The 21,779-nt window shown below is 45.6% G+C and overlaps 1 protein-coding gene across 1 annotated transcript in view; it reads left to right on the top strand.

Moving 5' to 3' along the window:
* Nucleotides 1–19,070, top strand: part of SERPINE2 (serpin family E member 2) — a 64,370-nt gene extending 45,300 nt beyond the window's left edge. Inside the window, exons 4-9 of the mRNA XM_039236833.1 lie at nt 1,102–1,299; nt 10,469–10,667; nt 12,276–12,376; nt 14,235–14,321; nt 16,843–16,926; nt 18,289–19,070. Of these exons, the coding sequence (XP_039092764.1) occupies nt 1,102–1,299; nt 10,469–10,667; nt 12,276–12,376; nt 14,235–14,321; nt 16,843–16,926; nt 18,289–18,326 (707 nt within the window). The 3' untranslated portion in view covers nt 18,327–19,070. The remainder of the gene's footprint in view (nt 1–1,101; nt 1,300–10,468; nt 10,668–12,275; nt 12,377–14,234; nt 14,322–16,842; nt 16,927–18,288) is intronic.
* Nucleotides 19,071–21,779: the final 2,709 nt, after the last annotated feature.

Below are 21,779 nucleotides of genomic sequence, written 5' to 3'. Positions count from 1 at the left end.
GAAGGATCCTCGTGGCCTCAAAGAATGTTCTGAAGCCAGAACGATTGTCCGTTCCTTCACTCCTGACACAATCGAGGCGGATGGTCTTCTACATTTTGTGGAGCGAATTTTCCTTCAAACATGGGAGGCCTTCTAGAACAGATGCTATTTCTTTTCATCTCTATAATACTACACCTAGCTCAGTCCCTAACTCATAAATGTGGACACTGATTTTTAGATCTAGACCTTCTTCTTTTTTTTTTTTTTTTAACATCTACTCATTTTTGAGAGCATGTGAGCAGGGGAGGGGCAGAGCCCAGCATGGGGCTTGAACTCATGAATCATGAGATTACAACCTGAGCTAAAAACTCCGCATTTACTCTCAATAAGATTACACAGGTCAGAAGAGCTGTTTTTGATTGGCATTAAATCTACCCAGTGGTTCAAACAACTGCATATCTTGTGCCCAGCGGAAACCCTCCTTAGCAGTCATTCAGGTCCATTAATAGCAAATACAGAGAAACTTGTCATTAATTACTCATTTAGGGGAGTAAAATTTTCTAAAACGTGGGGTTCATTGGGAACTAGTTATAAAAGAATTTCTTAATTGGGGCTCCTCGGTGGCTTAGTCGGTTAAGCGTCCGACTTTCGCTTAGGTCATGAACTCGCGGTTTGTGGGTTCGAGCCCCGCGTTGGGGGCTCTGTGCTGACTGCCAGCTCAGAGCCTGGAGCCTGTTTCAGTCTGTGAATCCCTCTCTCTCTGACCCTCCCCTGCTCACGCTGTCTCTCTCTGTCTCCTAGAAATAAATAAAACATTTAAAAAAAAAAAACAAAATAAAATAAAATAAAAAAATAAAAGAATTTCTTAATGAAAACTCTGGTAGCCTCCAAGCAAAGGATATTTAAAGTCTTTATGGATTCTCTGATTTTAGCTTTAATTGTTCAGCTTTGATTTTTAGTGAGCAGAACATGGGAAAGTACAAAAGAGTGCTGTAAATAGTTCCTTTTTAGAGTCTTAAAAATTCCTTCGATTTTTCACTGTCCATGACCCTGCACTGCCTTCTGCCCCCAAGTCCACTGCCAACGCTGAATTTGTCCCCTGCTTGTTCTGCGACTCCCCAGGTATGATCGACAATCTGCTCTCCCCAAACCTCATCGATGGTGCACTCACCAGACTGGTCCTGGTCAATGCCGTGTATTTTAAGGGTTTGTGGAAATCACGGTTCCAACCTGAGAACACAAAGAAGCGTACGTTCGTGGCAGCTGACGGGAAGCCCTATCAAGTGCCCATGCTGGCCCAGCTCTCCGTGTTCCGCTGCGGTAAGTGCAGGCTTGGCGAGGGCCTGAGCGTGCTTTCACGCGGTCCAGGAGCGAATCTGACTTTTATTTCTTTTAAACAGCAAGAGAGACAGGAAGGCAGGACTTTTTAATAGTTCACGGTACTGTTTTGTATTGTTTACAAGGGTTTTATGTATTAATATATAACATAAAGCTTTTTAGGCTGAACATTTAGAGGACAGTTCATAAACCGTGAAATATGAACACGTATTAAGCTTATGAAAACATTATCAGGTCATCACTATCTTACATTAACCAAATTAAAAATAAAAGTAAAAATTAGATTTCTTTTCCATTTACCAGATTAGCAACAATTACAAAGATTGACAAAGCCCAGTGGGGGGTCTGGTGGGGGGTGGGGGAGGGGGACATGGGTGCCCTGGTCACTGTGGACAGAAAGAGGTGGGATGGGGCACTTCCTAGGAGCCCATGTTGCGTTGATCCCTCACCAAGGAACTTGGACTCTGAAGATAATCTCACCTTAGCAAATAAATAAAAGCCAGATATGTACATACAGTGGAACATACGTGATAAATAGGTTTACATAAGTGGAAAGATGGTACAATACATGGTTGATTTCAGAAAACAAGTTCTAGTACAACAGACACTGATTCATCACATTTCTGTAAAATACTTTCTATATATTCATCCATCTGTAGAGGCAGGTCTTGGAGGATGTTCAATAAAATGTGAATAGTGGTAGCATTTCAAATGATTATTGTTATTTATTTGAATTTGAAAATTTTTGAAACAAGCCTGTATCAATTTAAAAAAAAATTTTTAGGGACGCCTGGGTGGCTCAGTCAGTTAAGCATCCAACTTCGGTTCAAGTCATGATCTCATGGTTCGTGGGTTTGAGCCCCGCGTCGGGCTCTGTGCTGACAGCTCAGAGCCTGGAGCCTGCTTCAGATTCTGTGTCTCCCTCTCTCTCTGCCCCTTCCACACTCATGCTCTGTTTCTCTCTGTCTCAAAAAATAAATAAACATTAAAACACTTTTTTAAAAATTTTAATGTTTATTTTTAAGAGAGAGAGAGCATGAGTGGGGGGACCGGGGTGGGGAGAAAGAGAGAGATGCAGGCTCCAGGCTCCGAGCTGTCAGCACAGAGCCTGACACTGGACTCGAACGCCCAAGCAGTGAGATCATGACCTGAGCCAAGTCAGATGCTCAACCAACTGAGCCACCCAGGCACCCAAGCCTGTATCAATTTTACAATCAAGAAAACAATGACCGATCCCTGCTGTTATTACCACAACACTGATGAATGAAGTCAGGTGATTATTTTTTAAGCCTGGATTCATTGAAGCATTCATGATCCAATTTAAATTAATCTTTTTCCTCCATAACTTGGCCTTTATGTCTCCGATCTGTACCTGCACGTATGTGCCCCACGTAGCGCCTTTGCTTACGCTCGCTTCAAGCACTGCTCAGTATTTTGCCAGCTGCGTAATTCTCTAAATGAAGGAATGACTTAGGTGAGGAATGTGATAAATAAAGTCACTTTCCTTCTTTTTATTCAGCCAGCGTCTAGGTAAAATTTTGTCATTTACTCAAATGTTTTTTTTAAAGATAATATGTATTTGAAAGCCCTGCAGAAAGATAACGTGCTCAGCAACTGAGAATAATAAAAGGCTCTTTTTGTCCAAAAGTCATTCCCTCCTTCTCATCCGCATACCCCAGCCCTCCCTGCTGCCAGCTGTTGCCAGGAAGACGTCATGGGAACGCTAGCGTAGCCACCAACTCCTCTCTGAACCAAGGCCACTTTCTTTTAGGTCAATCTTTATACACAGTCTCTGTTCTAATAATATGATGGGGAGCCTGGGTGGTTCAGTCAGTTAAACGTCCAACTTTTGGTTCCTGCTTAGGTTTTGATCTCACATTTTGTGAGATCGAGTCCCTCATCGGGCTCTGCGTTGAGGTGTGGGGTCTGATTGGGATTCTCTCTCTCTCTCTCTCTCTCTGCCCGTATCCCACTTGCTCTGTCTCAAAATAAATTAAAAAAAATCACAAGTGAGGGGCCTCAATTACTGGATGTTTCTCTTGCTGGAAAAGAAATGTCAGTAGTTAAAGGTTAGGACGCGAGGATCCTATAGACATTCCTATGAAACATTGTTTATGTTTGTGTTTGTGTTTGCAGGAATGTAACGTGTTTTCCTGAGTATCTAGCAGGTTCCTAGAGAGGGAGTCGCACATCCGCATAGCTTTTCCATTAAGAACTGACTTGTCTAGGGGCGCCTGGGTGGCTTAGTCGGTTAAGCATCCGACTTTCGCTTAGGTCATGATCTCGCGGTTTGTGGGTTCGAGCCCCGCGTCGGGCCCTGTGCTGACTGCCAGCTCAGAGCCTGGAGCCTGTTTCAGTCTGTGACTCCCTCTCTCTCTGACTGTCCCCTGCTCATGCTGTCTCTCTCTCTCTCTCCTAGAAATAAATAAAAATATTTTAAAAAAAAACAACTGACTTGTCTAAGAGCACATGTGTGCGCGTTACAGAAAGTAACACGTAAAGGTACTCTTTCTGTCGAAGACTGGACCGCTGTTGAACCCCAGGGAGCTGCCTGTCTCCCCTCCACCTCCCGTGATTCAGCGCCCTCTTTTCCACCCTCTTCCGCCCTGTCCTGAGCCCCACCAGGAGGCTGCAGCGGTGGGCTCCCTTGCCTCCTATCGAGTTGGCTGTGGGCTGAGCTCACGGGTGAGAGGACGAGGGGCACTGACTTCCTGGCCCTCCCTGCGGTCACCGGGGCTGCTGCATCCCTTCCAGAAAGTTCTCGGCTCCTGTCAGCAGGTGTGCTCAGGAGCGCCTTCTCGCTGGGTCTTCGTGCTTCCCTCGCCCCTCCCAGCCTATGGCTGGTAACGGTGCCGATTGTAGGGCGAGGTCGTATGCTCAGTGGTTTCTCTGCACTCTCTCTGTGCTTTAGAAGCGCTTCTGTGACCCAGCCTGGTGTCCTGTCTCCTTCCTATCGGTCCCTTCCTGACCTGCACTGAATTCAGCACAGAAAGTGGAAATCCCCTCCTCTCTACGGTTCTCGCTCCCTTACACCTAACACTGGAAGCGGCTGCCATCCTTCTTGCCCTCCCTGCTGTGCCAAAGAGGGCCTTCTGCGCAGGGACCTGGGGTTGGAGCCTGGCTCCTTGCCTGGGCCCTGTCACCCAGCACAAGGGGCTCCTGTGTTCCCTGCTTTCCCTCTCAGACCAGCATGGTGGCATTTTGCAGTAAGACAGGCCCATTTGTCTTGTGGCATCTGAAGGAAGCACGGCAGGCGTTTATGTGTTCTCACAACCGCAGACCGCTTAGCTGGTCACCCACTTTCCGCCTGTCGTCGGCCTGGCCGGCGCGACCGGCCAGCGCCCACCCAGGGGTGGTTGTGCCTGAGACAGGCCACTGGTGAGCTCAGAGGCCGCCCTGTCCACTCCCTCACACGACCTCTGCAGCCACCTGTCCCACGTGTGCCAGCCCTCGCCACGCGGCCTCGGTCACTTTGTGGAAACATTGCCATTCCACCCCTCTGTCTTCCTGACCTCACCCCCCCTCCCCCGACAAGATGCCATCATGATCTCCAAGAAGATTCACTCAGTAGCATTAAAGAGAGAGGGTGGAAAGTAGGAGGGGAAAACCCTTCTGACCATGTCCCATAAAGTACAAGCACTTTGAGGAGAGAAATTCTTCTAATGAAAAAAAAAAAAGACCTTGAAATCTTTTTTTAAAAGAAGTATATTTCATGCTCATTGCAAAATCTACAAATAAAACATAATGAGGCAGAAAGCAAACGTTCTCCTATAATCCTGTTTTCCAGCATGAAAATCCCTATTAAGTGGTAGGTATAGTATTTGAGACCTTTTCAGTGGATATGCAAAATACGTCTATGAAGCTTTTTTTGCATGTGGAGGATGACAATGTAGGTTCTATTCTGTAATCTGCTTCATACATTAGACGGTAGATCATGGAAACTATGTGAATGCATGTGGATTTACTTGATCCTTTTATCAGCTGCAGAATATTCCATGGCATGAAAGCATTATAATATCCTGTGGCTAGGCATTTAGTTTTTTCCTATAATAAACACTTCAGTGAGCATTCTTGCACAGAAGTCTTTAGAAACTGAGTCAGAATTTATAAAGATTACTTCCTTGAACAGGAATTGCTGAGTCAAAAGTTCTTACAAATTTTTTTTACTTTATGAATTTGAAAAAAGACCACAAAGAATTCCAAATATGTGTGTGTGTGTGTGTGTGTGTATAAATATATATTATACAGTATATTTCCAGTTTCCACTCATATGTATGAGTGGACTATGCATATTCATATACTGTATATGGATATAGTATACTTCCAGCTTCCCACTCATACCTGCCTATCCAAGTTACCTCTCTGCTTGGTTGTCTATTAAGTTTTAGTTCCATAAATGAAATGTATTATTCTTGCCCTCTTCTATCTAGTTCTCCTGCCATGTTTCTTAGCTCAACAAATGGCACCTGTATTCACCTAGTTTCATAAACCACACCTTCCTCCCCACCAACTCTCCCCAAGCCCCCCTTTTTTTTTGTTAAATATTTTTATTTATTTCTAGGAGAGAGAGAGAGACAGCGTGAGCAGGAGGGTCAGAGAGAGAGGGAGTCACAGACTGAAACAGGCTCCAGGCTCTGAGCTGGCAGTCAGCACAGAGCCCGACGCGGGGCTNCAGCGTGAGCAGGAGGGTCAGAGAGAGAGGGAGTCACAGACTGAAACAGGCTCCAGGCTCTGAGCTGGCAGTCAGCACAGAGCCCGACGCGGGGCTCGAACCCACGAACCGCGAGGTCATGACCTAAGTGAAAGTTGGATGCTTAACCGACTAAGCCACCCAGGCGCCCCTCCCCAACCCCCCTTTGTATTTCAGCTAGGATATGGACCACTATATGCAGTGGGTCTGTTTGTTTGTTTTTTTTTTTCAAATGTACGTTTCAATTTCTACTGAAGTATATCTGAAACAGTTCTTCAATCACTCAGGAAATCCATAGAGCTACTTGTAGTAGAAAATAACTGGAGGGATTTTCATTTAGAAAGTTTTCCTGATATTCAGAATTTAAAATATTCTCAGACATTAGAGGCCAAGAAGAATTCTTAACATTTTAGTGAGCCTAGTTACTTCCTCCTTTGTAGGATTTAAAGAAGGGATCGGAGTACTTTAGGGACCTTCCCAGAAAATCTAGATCATCCCCAAAGTACCACTTACAGGAAATTATAAATCTTGTGCGTGTTTCTAATACTTGGTTCTTTGCCTGTTACTTCCCATTAAAGGATTTGTTGACCCCTATTCAGAGTACTTGAGGGACCTTTCCAGAAAGTCTAGATCATCCCCAAAGTACCACTTACAGGAAGTTCTCAATCTTCTCCATGTTTCTAAAACTTGATTCTTTGTGTGTTACTTCTCCTTAAAGGATTTGTTGATCCCTATTCATGCAAGATTAAAGACTTCTCTTCCCTTCTAATCTATTTCCTCCTTTTTAGAAGGAATGAACCTGCTCTGTTCACATTTTTATATACTCCAGTATCATCCCCATTAAAGAACACTCAGCCTACTTCTCAAATGTTAAAAAATGGAGATCTGGGCGGGACATTTTAATGGAAAGGTATCTGGGACAATCATGGGCTCTCTGCCCTGACACAAGGCTCCCAAATACCCCTTCCTTGCTTGATTCCCTCTGCCCTGGAGCTGTGGCTCTGTGAGCGGAGACCGAACACTCAAGAAGAGATGTATTTTACAAAGCTGCTTCCATCGATAGATGCAAGTTTTTACAGTGTGCAAGGCTCTGTGCTGCCTGTATCTTCTCATTAATTGTCCCAGCAACTCTGTGAGCCAGGCACTGTTATCCCAGGTTACAGGTAAAGACACTAAGACTTGGAGTTAAGCAACTTGCCCAAGTCCCAGAGCTCATGTTCTCAGAGGCAGGATTTGAACCCAGGTCCTAGAACTCCAGATCTCGTGTGTCTAACCTCAGCCCTTGTCGTCTGTGGGACGATGCTGAGAAAGCAGTCTTTTACCGATCAGGTGCAAGGAGAGGTGTATTATTTTTGTCCCCTGGCTCCTCAGGCCACTGAGCAAAGATCAGAACAGAGGAGGTATGTGCAGGGGCCTCCGAGCCAACATTGGCCATCAGAGCCTGTGCTCAGAAGCAGAAGTGGGGCCTGGGAGAAGCGAGTCATCAGACAGCTGTGCGTGACTGGGTGCGAAGTGGTTAGTGGTTATTCATGTTACTGATCAGTTAATGATGTGTTCGGTGGAGACTGGGTTCCCTGGTGAAGGTAGAAGCTGTCTCCCGACTCAACAACACCCAAGCTCATCATGTGTCATTATTCATGACCCCCACTGCTTCTCATCAGAATAGTACCCATGTCTAGCAGTGGTTAACGGCCGCCCCCAGGTCCTTATTTCACGCCCTGGAGCAATCATTTCTTCACCGCTTCCCAAATCGTGGAGTTTCTCAAACAGCTTTGCCAGAGTAGGGGCCTCCTCTTGTCTTTGAAGATTAAAGGGCTCATTAGGCAGTGCTGTTTTTCCAGACTCTCCCATTGATTTTCCAGTTTCTGCCGAGACCATCTTATTACGCAAGGTAAAAGGAAAGTGAAAGAATCCCATCTCTGATACTCAGGCAGCCCTGAGACAGACCCGGGCTTCAGTGACAGTCTCCCTGTGTCCCAGCTGGCCAGGCCGCACAAGGCTGCCCGCCCGCTGGCAAATGGAGCGGGGTGGGGACCGGATGTACTGAGCACTGCACGAGCTGCCCACAGCTTCCTTCCTGAAGGAGAAACTCAGATGTCATCCTGTCATGTCACATATTCTAATAGCTTTGCTATTCCTTACCATATTTTATAGCTAAAAGTGTTCGTTATGTAACAAAGACCAAGCAGGTTGGCTGTCTCCCTCCCTCCCGACCTCCACCCATGGAGAACCGGCTTATTAAAATTCCCTGTGTCACACGCAGTGACTGGCACAGACTGTCCCCAAAGAGAAAACACGTGAAAATCATGAGAGAAGCTCGCCTCCTGTCTTTTTCTTAGACACATTGACCTGCTAGGTCATTTAGAGAAAGGGGAGCAGGTAGAGAGGGCCAGTGTTCATTGGACTCCCACCACAGGCCAGGTCCTGTCAAGCGCTTTACATGTTTTTTCTCATTTGGCCATCACGGCGATCCTGTGAGGTACAGACTTTTAATATCCCTGAGATCTCCATTCTCTGGGGTTAAGTGCTGCACCAAGGTCACCGCTCTTAAAGAGGTCAAAGTGTCTAATAAAACTTTTGTGAGATCTGCCAGAAATCTAGAAATGCTGGCTTTCCGGTCACCTAATTTTTTTTTTTTTAATTTATTTCTAAGAGAGAGAGAGAGAGACAGCGTGAGCAGGGGAGGATTAGAGAGAGAGGGAGACACAGAATGAAACAGGCTCCAGGCTCTGAGCTGGCAGTCAGCACAGAGCCCGACACGGGGCTCGAACCCACGAACCGCAAGATCATGACCCAAGCGAAAGTCGGATGCTTAACCGACTAAGCCACCCAGTCACCTAATTTTTTAAAAAAGTTTTTTAATGTTTATTTATTTTGAGAGACAGAGCATGAGAGGGGGAGGGGTAGAGAGAGAGGGAGACACAGAATCCGAAGCAAGCTGTCAGCACAGAGCCCGACGCCGGGATGGATCTCACAAACTGTGAGATCGTGACCTGAGCTGAAGTCGGAAGCTTAACCGACTAAGCCACTCAGGTGCCCCCACCTAGTTAACTTTTATAACTGTCATCACATGCCTAATGTAAAGGTTTCCCGGGACCCTAAGTCATGTTCCGTGGAAGACTCCTTCCCAGGAAGTCCGTGGCCTCTCCGGACCTTATACCCCTGCTCCAGACTTCGAGCTGGTACCCATCGTGAGTGCGCTTTCTTTTTAAAAAGTTTTTTTAAGCTTTTTTATTTTGAGAGAGAGCATGTGAGCAGAACAAGGGCAGAGAGTGAGAGAATCCTAAGCAGGCTCTCAGCTGATAGCTCGGAGACCGCCCGATACATGAACCAAGGGATCATGACCTGAGCTGAAATCGGATGCTTAACCAAATGAGCCACCCAGGTGCCCTATAAATGTGCTTTCATCGGCTCCAGCCAGGCGCACAGGGTTGTGCTGCTCAGTTGCTGAATGTTTTGAATATTTCACATGGGATAAGAGGGTTCTAGGATCAAATTAGCTCGGGAAACCTGGGGAAAGCCAAACAGCTTTATTTCCTTCAGAATGACTTGGAGCCTCTATGGAGCTGGCATATATTATGAGTCTGCAGGAAGAATCAGTTCAGTGCTCCCTATACTTGCTGGGGTGTAGACTCGTTTGTCTACTGAATGTCGTGCAGGATGTGTGCTCTTTAAACCAACATTTTGAGAAGCACTGGTCTAAATCGGTCTCAGGTTTTTATGTGCAAGTACAGATACCAGAAGGTATCTAAAAGCCATAAGGACGGCCACCAGAATGGGTGAAGAGTGAGTAGGGAGTCGGGTTAGTGAAGTACGAAGGTCATTGTTGGTGTTAGACATACTAAGTCCGAGTCCTTGGGCTCCACTGCTTAGCCCACGTGTCCCTTGGCAAATTGCTTAATTTCTCTAATTGCAGCCTCCCCCGGGTGTAAAATAGGACTGCATGTACCTCGGGCCGCGCTGTAGATTGGAAATGTGTTGGGGTGTTTGGTGCGGGCCCTACACAATGGAGCCGTTCATCCCTTTCTCCTTTCCCTTCACATGCTCACGGAGGCTCAGCCAAAAGAACCATTCTCAGGCAGCTCAAATTCATTCCTTTATTCACATGATAAGGGTTAGCTTCTTGCAAAGCACTGTATTCTAAGTGCCTCATGATCTAGTTAAATTCTACTCAACAGATTTAATGTTATTTTGGTGACGCCCCAAGGCATTCCGTTAAGACACCTCTACACTGAAGAAAGAGACTTCTTCACCAGGGGAAAGAGGAAAGAATTGTCCTTATCTTTGTCTTTTGAATTGTCCTTATCTTCATCTTTCTAAGGAAACTATATTTGGAGAAAGAGAAGTGTCCAAACTGAATTGCTTTCTTCCCTCCGAAGCTTCCCACGTGATCGGCACACACTCATGCCCCTTGTAGAAGTCATCAGGGATGCGCACTGAACCTGCCTCTGATTCCTTTAGGGTCTACAAGCACCCCCAACGATTTGTGGTACAACTTCATTGAGCTGCCCTACCACGGGGAGAGCATCAGCATGCTGATTGTGCTGCCCACCGAGAGCTCCACCCCCCTCACGGCCATCATCCCTCACATCAGCACCAAGACCATAGACAGCTGGATGAGCACCATGGTGCCCAAGAGGGTTCAGGTCATCTTGCCCAAGTAAGTCGTCCGACTCCCCGAAAAGAAAGTAATGGCAGTGCTCAATCCCTGGTAGCGATTGTGTCAGATGCTAGGGAATGCGAGGCTAAGAAATGGCACCTCGTAAAGCCTGATGTGTTTTGCAGAAATTGCCTGGTGAGAATACAAGGCTCTGCTATTGTAGGAGCCTCCCCCCGCCCCCCCCCCCCCCCAATCTCTGTGCCTCTCATATGGCAGGATAATGATAATGGGGAAGAAAAGGAGGCAGCCTGACCTCTGACCTTAAGCTCCTTATGCCATTTTGAGGGCTTTTAACGTATTTTTGTCCAAAAGACTGAAAAACACATGTATCATTGCTAATAGTGCTTTGATGAGGAGTTTCATTTTAGCCTTCTTAAGTTTTAGCTGGAAGTTTCTGAAGACCAAGGTCCAAAAGCTAGGTGTTAAGGAAATAATTTGAAACCATTCAGGCAGAATTCTTATATTGGTACCTATGGTAGGTTTTTTTTTTTTTAATGACACCCTAAAAGTATAATATTGGTGGAATTTGAACTGTTATGACTTGAAACCAAGGGAAAAGTCGTCCTAAATTCTGCCCGAATCCTGAATTTCTGTCAGGTCAGAGAATGCTTTACCCAGACCAGTGAGAAGAGGCAGTGAATGTCCCCTGTCTGTGATTGTGCAGCCAGTATCCAAGGCTTTTAACTACCCACGTCTCGGGGAGGTAAAGCTACCTTCCAGTTTTAAAAGCTTTTACTTCTCGAGTCACTGAGTTAAGTAATCAGAGGGGCCCATTCATAATAAGTATTAATGATCCTCCCAGGATTGTGTGTGTGTGTGTGTGTGTGTGTGTGTGAAATGAGCCTTCATGTAGGCAGTGCTTGATATAAATGAAGAAGGTTGTAGGTATACATTACAGAATGGCGTAATAGGTAAAGCACAGTGACAGTGGTAAATTAGCATTAGAGCCCATCTGCTCACCTACCCTTATTGCTCTTCCACCAGATGGGATAAAACCTGGTAAAACATCCTCTGATGTCATAGGTTTAATAACTGACATTTACATACGTCTGGCTATAAGGCCAGACAGATTGCAAGTGTCCAAGAAACCCATACACCCATACACCAGTAGAGTACATCCTCAGCTTTTCCTAATGTTTGTTCCAGTTTTAACAGTAAAATGTTTTCATAATCCCAACAAGAATGAGGAGGAATGTGCCTCCTCTCTTTTGACCATCCCCAATCCCAACAAGGATAGTGGCTCTTACAGCAGCCACGATGATGGCTCTTAGGTTGACAATGGGGAAGAGGTGTAGATACTCCAGTGGATATTCCAGATAATCCCCCATCAGTACAAGGGGAAGATCTGCCCAGGTGCTGGAATGGGGGGAGCCTCTTGCACACAAGGGTGTTCTGTTATGGTGTCTTGCTCACTTTGCTAGCGAAGTGCTTGAGAGAGGAGCGGTTCTCTACTTAAATCTTGGGACAGTTTGACACAAGTTTCGATTGGTGTTCAGAGCATACGTAAAGAGAAAACACTTTGTCAATATTTCCCCACCAGCACGGAAAATATCATCTTACATCATTTATGGTGTAACGATTTCCCCCTATTCTCTCCTTTCCTGCTAGGTTCACAGCAGTAGCACAAACAGATCTGAAGGAGCCACTGAAAGTTCTCGGCATCACTGAGATGTTTGATCCATCAAAAGCCAATTTTTCAAAAATAACAAGTATGTTGAATTTACAACTTATTCTTAAACTTGAAGACTGTTACAGACTGGGTCTCTGACTGTTACAAAAGGTCAAAATTAGGAGTGTGTTGCCCTAAAACTCTCTAAGATTTAATCTGATTTATCACCATATCATGCTGTTCATCCTCCGTTATTTACATCAGCATAAATCATTCATCCCCACATTTCATATGCACATTTCAGGGGCGCCCAGGTAATTCGACACAGTTAAAGAAGAACTTCATGTATTGTCTTTATCACTTAAAAATTTTGCTCTTAGTTAAGTATTAGTCTTTCTTTTTCAAATGCACACTATTCCCCAGTGTTTGAAAAATCTAGGGTTTTGAACTCTCAGACACTTGCTTCCATCAAACAGTAACAGGCATGCACTATATCCAGGTATGTATCTTGGCATTTAATGCCCATTAATCTGAAACAATGTAAATTCAAAGGGGTCTGAGTAGAGCTTTTCTTTCCCAGAGCATCCAGAACACAACTGGTGTTCTGTCACTTCAAATTTGCCAATATACGCACCTTCTCCTCGAGTTCGATTCAATAGTCGGTTCTTGGTCTTTTTAATTCGGAGCACAGCAGCCTCCTTCCAAAGAAAAGCCACGGCTTAAATGTTATTTGTCCTCCTGTCGTGTTTATCCCCTTGACAAGCTCATTACCAACCTCATGGCCTGCAGGCGAGCACCTGTGCACCCATCCTAGGGCTCCGCACAGTGTCCCCGGTGAACTTGCAGCTGCAGCGATATTTTGATGTTCTTTCATCCTCGGTAACCAGACTCTCGTCCCCAGTCCAGCAGCAGGAGCCTCACCTGGGAGCTTGTTGGAAGGGCCCAATCTTGGGTCTCACCCAGACCTCCTGAATCAGAATTGTTTTAACAGGATCCCTCAGCCCGTGAAGTTAGCAACGTTTCAACCTGCGCTTTCCCCTTCAGCGTTCTCTTCTGTGCCCTGCACACCATGCAGTGGCCATGGGGAGTTCGCAGGTACTCAGAAGGACAGGTGCCTGAAATTCTCCTGAGCTGTGCTGTTTAATGTGCAGGTGACGTGCACCCTGCAGACATCCCTCTCGTTCCCCTCTGGTCGTAGTAGAGCCCAGCGTCCATGCAATTGAAAACCAGGTGACACGGAAAGCACGTTTTCCCTTTGCATCCAGACCTATGTCCCACCAAGGCTAGCATGAACTTCTGTTCGCGTTCTCCTCAAATGCTGCGGCCAGTAGGTATCGCTGGAGCGGTAAGGATCTGTTGAGAAGGAAAGTGAATTCACTAGAAGGTTCTAGACACATAGTTTCGGTTCTGAGTCTGGTTCCAAACGATTCTTACACTCCACACCCTTCTCACTGATGTGGCCACGAGATGAGTGGCTTTTATTGTGAAGAGCCAACTCTTACTCTGTCACTAACTGGCGATATGACTTGAGGACAGATTTCTTAACACTCCAGGTCCTCAGTTTCCCCATCTGTAAATGCCCTCTGAAATCTTCTCTGGATCTGACATTCTGTAACTTAAAAATAATAGTGTTGCCCTGTTTCTTTTGAAAACTGGATTCCTTTTTAGGTTTTTTACACAATCCTTTATGATCAGGGTTGAATTGGCAGAAACACTAACACTTTCAGGGTCGGCGAGTCCCTCCTCCAAAGGGATAGCACGGTTCGCTCAGCAGAGACTGAAACTCACTGCAGGTCGATAGTCACCCCACAGCCTCCAGTCACCAGACCGGATGAGGTCGCTTCTCCTGACACCTTCTAAGAACTGGAATTTGCCATGGATTTGAAATCGCTTTCCCAGCCAAATGGATGGCCTGCATATCAAATAAATGCTGTTTTTGTTTCATTTTCTGGAAACAGGGTCAGAAAACCTTCACGTTTCTCAAATCTTGCAAAAAGCAAAAATTGAAGTCAGCGAAGATGGAACGAAAGCATCAGCAGCAACAAGTAAGAACTGGGTCGGAAGCTAGGGCCGGCGGGGGTGAAGGGGAGGGAGCCCGCTGCGGTTCGCCCCTGGATGTAGCAAATGTGGAGCAAAGCCTGTTTTCAGCCAGGCACCGTGGGTTGCCCCCCAGGTGACAGTGGTGAATTTAGACAAATTGAGGACCTGCACCCTCAGAGCTCAGAGTCTGTTTTGTTAAGGAAAGCCCTTGGGTGCGAGAAATTTCTCTGAGACAAGAGTTGGCAAGTTTTCTCTGTAAAGAGCCAGGTAGTATGTATTTTCTGCCCTGTGGGCGGTACTGTCTCCGCCACAGCTTCTCAGTACTGCCGTTGCGGTGTGAAAGCAGCACAGATGATTCAGGTCCGTGGTCACGGCTGCGTCCCAGTAAAGCCGTGTCTATAAAGGCAGGATCTGACTCCTCAGAATTGGCCTGAGGACAGTGGTTTGCTGACCTCTGCTCTTGGGAAGGTTAAAGCATATGCTGGCTTCTTCTTGGCAGAAAAAACCCAGTCGTCATATTGAAACATAAAATACTAGCCACTCCCGATAGGAAATAGGCAGTCCGGTCCACGCGGGACAAAGTGAAGAATTAGCGAGCCGCCGTTGAATTTCCAGGAGGGCTATGCAGCCTCCTTTGAGAATTAGAACATCCACATCTGCTCTCTCTTCATGGTTTATATAATGAAGGAGGAAATAGAACGATCTTAGGTTGGTTTTTGTACCCCCTAATTATCCAGCTGAGATGGGGTAAATAGATCTGGCCAAACTCTGTGAACTCGTAAAGTGAATATCCTAGTTGTGCCTCTAACTGGGTCACATATTTTTGGTCATTAAAATGTACTATTTATGCTCCGAATAGACATTTTATTGCCTTTCTAGAATAAATGTTTAATTTGTAACCCTTTGAAATAACATTAAAAACAAAGCCCTCGAATAAGAGTACTTAGAATTTTAAGATGCCTTTTGTCTCTTGTAGGTGATTATAGGTGAGCGCTGAACAACATTGCCAGTTATTGGCCAATTTCGCCAATTAGTGTAACTATCAGGACTGGCTACATTAATTTGCACGGCCCTGTGCAAAATGTGACTATGGAGCCCTTACTGAAAACTTATTAGGAATTTCAAGACAGCAACAGAGCCCTGAGCCAAGCGTGGGGTTCTTGCCAGTGTGACTGCCCCGTCACGCGTCCCGGAGGCCAGCCCCGCTCGGTCAGTTAGCAGGGTGGCTATAGCAAAGGGCCACAGACTAGGGGGCTTAAGCAGCAGAAGTTTATGTCTGACAGTTCTGGAGGCTGGAAGCCCAAGGTCAAGGGCTGCTTTCTCCCTGTGTCCTCATGTGGCCTTTTGTCTTGCACCACATCTCTCCTGTCTCCCTGTCTTCTTATAAGGACACCAGTGCTGTTGGATTTGGGCCCCACCTTCATGACATCGTTCAGGCTTCAATACCTTGGGAGTTAGGGCTCCAACATATGGATTTTGAGGAGGTACAGTTCAGTCCAGAAGACCTGCTAACCGTTGACTGCTTTTCAGTCATGCTGGCTTGGGTGATTTTCCCCAATGTACCTGTAGATGTTTCCTTTGTGACATGAAGCCCAAGCCATTAGTGCTTTGTTGGTGGGGTTTAAGGAAGAGAACTGGGCCGTTGCGGAACGAGCAGTGCAGGAGAGCCAGCACCTGCCCTCCCGCGAGGCCCGGAGACACAGGGCCATATGGGCAGCTCAGTCGGTTAAGCATCTGACTCTAAATTTCAGCTCAGGTCATGATCTCACAGTTCATGAGATCAAGCCCCACATCAGGCTCTGTGCTGACAGTGCGGAGTCTGCTTGGGATTTTCTCCCTCCTGTGCCCACGCTGTGCTCTCTCTTTCTCAAAATAAATAAACATAAAACAAGCAAACAAACAAACAAAACAACTGTGAAGCCACCATGGGTAAGCCTTGCAGACTAAACGTGTCTGGGACTCTGGGCCTAACCAAGTTTGCTGTCTTGAGTCCAGCATTGACACCAGATGGGCTGAACAGTGACGAGGTATCAGGTCCCGGGTGAGTGAGTGGTCTCCGTTACCACGCGATGGAGACCCACGGAAGGAAAACTCACAGACAAAACAGTTGAAAACTAAGCAGGGCCTTGATGTACGGAAGGGATTTGGCTGAGCTAAAAGGACGGCGGCCTTCATCAGCAAGGCAGATGGTATGAATACAAAACACCTAATAATAGCAGTGAATATGCATTAGGTGTTTGTTAAGTGGCAAACACTATTCTAGGAGCTTTTAATAGGTTTTATGCCACTTAATCCTCATAAAAAGCCTACGGAGTAAGTACATTTATTAAGGAAGATGGTACTTGGGTAGGTTCAATGGGACGCCCAAGTGCAAAGGGCCTGCGCCCCGGTAGGTGTTCCATAAGTGGTGACCATTGGACCTATTCTAACCTGACCAGCCGAGGGATGGGAATTGTGTCCCCACCAGCCAGCTGCCTTGCTGGACTCACATTGGGTGTGTAACACATTTTCTCTCTCTTCCCGTAGCTGCGATTCTAATTGCAAGGTCGTCACCTCCCTGGTTTATAGTAGACAGACCTTTCCTATTTTTCATCCGACATAATCCCACAGGTAAGTGATTCTTCCCTTCTGTTGCTCGCCGCCTGTTAGAATTCAGAAAGGTACACGGGATCATAGTGAAATCCAGCCTTGCTGCTCTGATTCCTCTCCCTTGTATCCTGTCAACAACTGCAAACACTCAATAATAGAACCGCCCACCTTGAAGAGCTAAGAACATCAAGGCTGTGTTTACAGAATGCGATGGAATCTTGTAAAGGCTGGTTTTAGGTTTGTTGGTTTGTTTGTTTTTAGCATCGTGGGCTCTGCAGCCCTTCTGCGGATTTCTGATATCTATTGATGTTTTCTAATCCACATTTTTATAAATGCAGTAGTTAAATTTTATAAGAAACCACAGCCCTCTCTATTGTTACGGCCTGAGGACTGCTAATTCAATAGATCTTGGCTTTATAAGTCATAAGTTCAGAGTTGGCTCTGTGCTTTAGCTTTTATCTTTAGACTATGGGTAACAATAGTGCTTACTTCCTAGTACAGTTAAGAAGATTATTTAAGGGGACTCCTGGGTGGCTCAGCCAGTTGAGTATCTGACTCTCGATTTCAGCTCAGGTCATGGTCTTGCGGTTCCTGAGTTCAAGCCCCATGTTGGTCTCTGTGTGGCTCTGTGTGGAGCCTACTTGGGATTCTCCCTCTCCCTCTCTGCCCCTCCCCCACTTGTGATTTCTCCCTCCCTCCCTCTCTCTTTCTCTCTCAGAAGATTATCTTTGTGGAGAGGTTGGCTTCATGTTCATTCAGAGTAGAAATGAGTACATTTCAGCGTTTATTCTTTTTTTAATCAATAACACAAGATAGTTCCTTATCCTTCCATCTCATTGCATCTTTAATGTCATAATTAGTGTGCTCCTGAACCAAACTCCAATACAGGAGCCTATAGCCACACGTGGCTTTTTAACTTCTAGTTAACTAAAATGAAATATGGTTTAGGGGCACCTGGGTGGCTCAGTCAATTGGGTGTCCGACTTCAGCTCAGGTCACGATCTCCTGTTCATGGGTTCAAACCCTGTGTCTGGCTCTGTGCTGACAGCTCAGAGCCCAGAGCCTGCTTCCAAATTCTGTGTCTTCCTCTCTCTCTGCCTCTCCCTGTGCATGCCCTGTCTCTCTCAAAAATGAATAAACATTTTTAAAAAATGGAATACAGTTTAAAATTCAGTTTCTCAGACCAGCCATATTTCAAGGATTCAATAGCCACGTGTGGCTAGCAGCTACCATATTGGACAATGAAGCTATAGACCATTTCCATCACTAAAGAAAGCTCTGTTGGACAGCCCTAAGGACTATCCCTTATCTTACACGCCTTCTATCTTATGTTACGAAGCAGTTTTTAGAGAGTTATGCTTCTGTTTCCTCTTAATTCTCTAGGTGCTGTCTTATTCATGGGGCAGATAAACAAACCCTGAAGAGTATACGAAGAAACCGTGCCGAAGCAAAGACTACTTTGTGATGAAGAAGACTGCTTCCCTCCATCTCTCATAGTTCTGTTAAATATTTTTGTACATTACTTTCTTTTTCAAAACTAGTTCTTAGGAACAGAGACTCGACGATGCAAGCATTTTTATCCTGGGACGTATGTCAAAGGAAAAAATGGGCAGGACGGCTGGAACACTGTACTGACACGTGATTGAAAGGCTTCAAAAGGTCTAAAAAAAAACGCTTTAAACTACTGAACAGGTCCCTAGGCTAACCCTCCCGAGCATTTACTGTCCGGTTCAGGAGTTTTGTTTTGTTTTGTTTTGTTTACACGCGTGGCATCTCAGAAGAAATGTAATCAGTGTGATGAGGGGGAAGAAAAACCCCACAGCACATTTTATGGTGGCTTTTACTTTTTTATGAAGAAATATATCTTATCGGCCTTTTTAATTCTTTCGTTTTGGTCCCATCCAAAGTCTTGATAGTAAGCATTATTTTGGGGGTAGAAATAGCGAATCTCTAGCCTCTTTGTGTGTTTCTGTTGTTGTTGTTGTTGTTGTTGTTTTATAGAATGCATGTATTCACTAAAATAAAGTTTAAAAAACTAATGTCTTGCTAGACAAGGTTTGCTCTCGTGCCGTGTGCCTGTCACTACTGGTCTGTACTCTTTGGATTCGCATTTTTGTATTTTGTACAAAGTAAAAATAAAGTGTTATGAGTAGTAAAAAAAAAAATGCTTCTCAGTTATTGAAAATACAACAAGAGAAACAGAGCCTTTTAAAAATACTTAAACCTTGGGGCACCAGGGTGGCTCAGTTGGTGGTTAAGCGTCCGACTTCGGCTCAGGTCATGATCTCATGGTTCATGGGTTCGAGCCCCGCGTCGGGCTCTGTGCTGACAGCTAGCTCAGAGCCTGGGGTCTGCTTCAGATTCTGTGTTTACTTCTCTCTCTGATCCTCCCCTGCTCACGCTGTCTCTCTCTCTCTCAGAAATAAATAAAACATTAAAAACAATTTTTTTTAATACTTAAATCTCTTCTAAATCTTTGCACTTAGGCACACGGCAGATAACCAGAGCCCCTGGCCTGCTCCTACTCCTTTCCCCCAGCCGCCAGACACTGTTCCCTCCTTCACCACCTCTCCGTTCCTGAGTCACCACAGACGAGGAAGCATGAAGGCAGTCCCAGCCCTGGTCGCAGCCCCGGGTCCCTCGGGGACATGTCCTGAGTATCCTCAGCAAACACCAGTTTTGTAGCAAGTGTGCGAAGACGACACCAGGTACCGAGATACCTCGGAACAGAGCGAATGATGCATGTTCCACTTCCGGTGGTAGGCCGCAGGGCTTGTTTTCTAAAATCACAAGATTTATTTTTGTCTTTGGTTTTCGGAGAACTCCTCACATTTCTAAAATCAGAATGGTCTAAAAGATGTATCAAAACTTGAAACCATTTGTCCTTTTTTTTTTTTTTTCTAAACCCATGAGCTCTACTCATCACTCTTTGGAGAGGGAGGGAGAGAATCTTAAGCAGGCCCCACACCCAGCGCAGAGCCCCCTGCGGGGCTTGATCTCACGACCGTGACATCATGGCCTGAACCGAAATCAAAAGTCAGATGCTCAACCGACTGAGCCACCCAGGTGTGCCCATCGTCATTCTTTATACAATAAAACCTCACATTCAACACCCAACAATTTGTCATTTGTAATTCTTATTTATCAAGTGGGCTGGGCTTTGCTGTTTGCAACTATTTAAGTACTTTTATTTATTTTTATTTAAAAAGTTTTTTTAAATGTATTTATTTCTGAGAGAGAGACAGCGTGAGCAGGGGAGGGGCAGAGAGCGAGGGAGACACAGAATCCGAAACAGGCTCCAGGCTCTGAGCTGGCAGTCAGCACAGCTGATAAGCTAATCCTGGAAGGGAGAGCGTGAAGCCTAGTTCACTCGAGTTCCTAACTGGTGCAAGCGTACTTACAAGATACGCAAATAGGGCCAAGCAGCCGTTGGTCCACAAGAGAAGCAGAAAGTAGCTGCAGGACAAAGACTAGATCCCTGGCTCTTGGGCCCAGGAGTACTCATTCCAGAAAGGACCACGAGAGTTTGCTTGTCTACTGTCGCCTCGTCGAGTGGCCCTGTTAGGTGTTACAGATAGGCTGCTCCCCCAAAGTAGAAATTGGTCATATTTCACTGAGCATATTCAGTTTCAAAGTATCTGGTCCCCTTCTGAATGCCTCTTCAGGGTATGAGATAGTAAAGTTTCAAATCTATGCTCTACAGAACTGCGGAAACTCTCATGGAAAAGTCATACTATCAAGGTTCCTAGACAATATTTCTTCTCTTTTTTTTACTTGGTTTTACCAGCCTACTCGTCGTTAGCCCTTTCTCACCAGTCAGCACCCAGATTCTGACTCTAGCGGCCTCTAGATCTTGTTTATAATCTCTGGACTGGGGGAAAAGATCTTCTCAAATGATCACTTTTATATAATTCAACTTTTATCTTTTTTTCCCTAAATTTTTTGGTAATGTGTTATTTATTTTTGAGAGAGAGAGACAGCATGAGCAGAGAGAGAGGGAGACACAGAATCTGAAGACAGGCTCCAGGCTCCAAGCTGCCCAACGCGGGGCTCGAACCGACGAACCGTGAGATCACGACCTGAGCCGAAGCCCGACGCTCAACTGACTGAGCCATCCAGGCGTCTCTCAACTTTTATCTTTTGATACACTTCAATGAGTCTATAGGTTCTGTCTTCAAAAGAGAAAATTTCTGAAGACTCCTTTACCTGACGAAAACTGGAATACATTTAAGATATGGAGAAAATTGCAAACCTGCCATAAAAGATCATGTTTGCTGTGATACTGTGATTTATAATAAGAGATATGTATTTGGCTTTCCTGCCCATTTCTGGCACAGAACCTCCCAAACCCTTGGAATTTACAAAGTGATAGCCACAAAAGTGTCTTTTGTTATGTTAATAAGGTAACTTTGGGCCAAACTAGGCCCGCACCTAGAGGGCCTGGGTCCTGGGAGGGAGCCCTTGGGGTTACAAGGCATCTAGCTAATTCTAAGCCCTAACCTACACAAACGTGTATATTTCCACAGAAGGCAGAGATGCCAGCCAAGCCTAGATTAGGCGGACTGGCCAGCATATCCTCTAGTAAGAGACACCTGAGAGCCTTGATGGCTGCAGGATGAAGGCTGGTTGCTAGGAGATGCATCCAAGTTGGAGGGATGACACTTTCAGCTCCACCCCCAAGGACCTCTGGGGAGGGGAGAAGGGCTGGAGATCGTTGAATCAATGGCCAATGGCCAAACAATTTAATCAACTGTGTCTTTGTAATGAAGGCTCCATAAAAATCCAAAGGACGGGTTCAGAGAGCTTCCGGGTTAATGAGCCCTTGGAGATTTGTGAGAGTGGAGCACTGGAGAAGGCATGAAAGCTCCTTGCCC

Source organism: Hyaena hyaena, unplaced genomic scaffold, assembly GCF_003009895.1.
Source record: "Hyaena hyaena isolate Hyena2069 unplaced genomic scaffold, ASM300989v1 scaffold_117, whole genome shotgun sequence".
Classification (NCBI taxonomy): Eukaryota; Metazoa; Chordata; class Mammalia; order Carnivora; family Hyaenidae; genus Hyaena; species Hyaena hyaena.
This window is presented reverse-complemented; position numbering and strand designations above follow the sequence as displayed.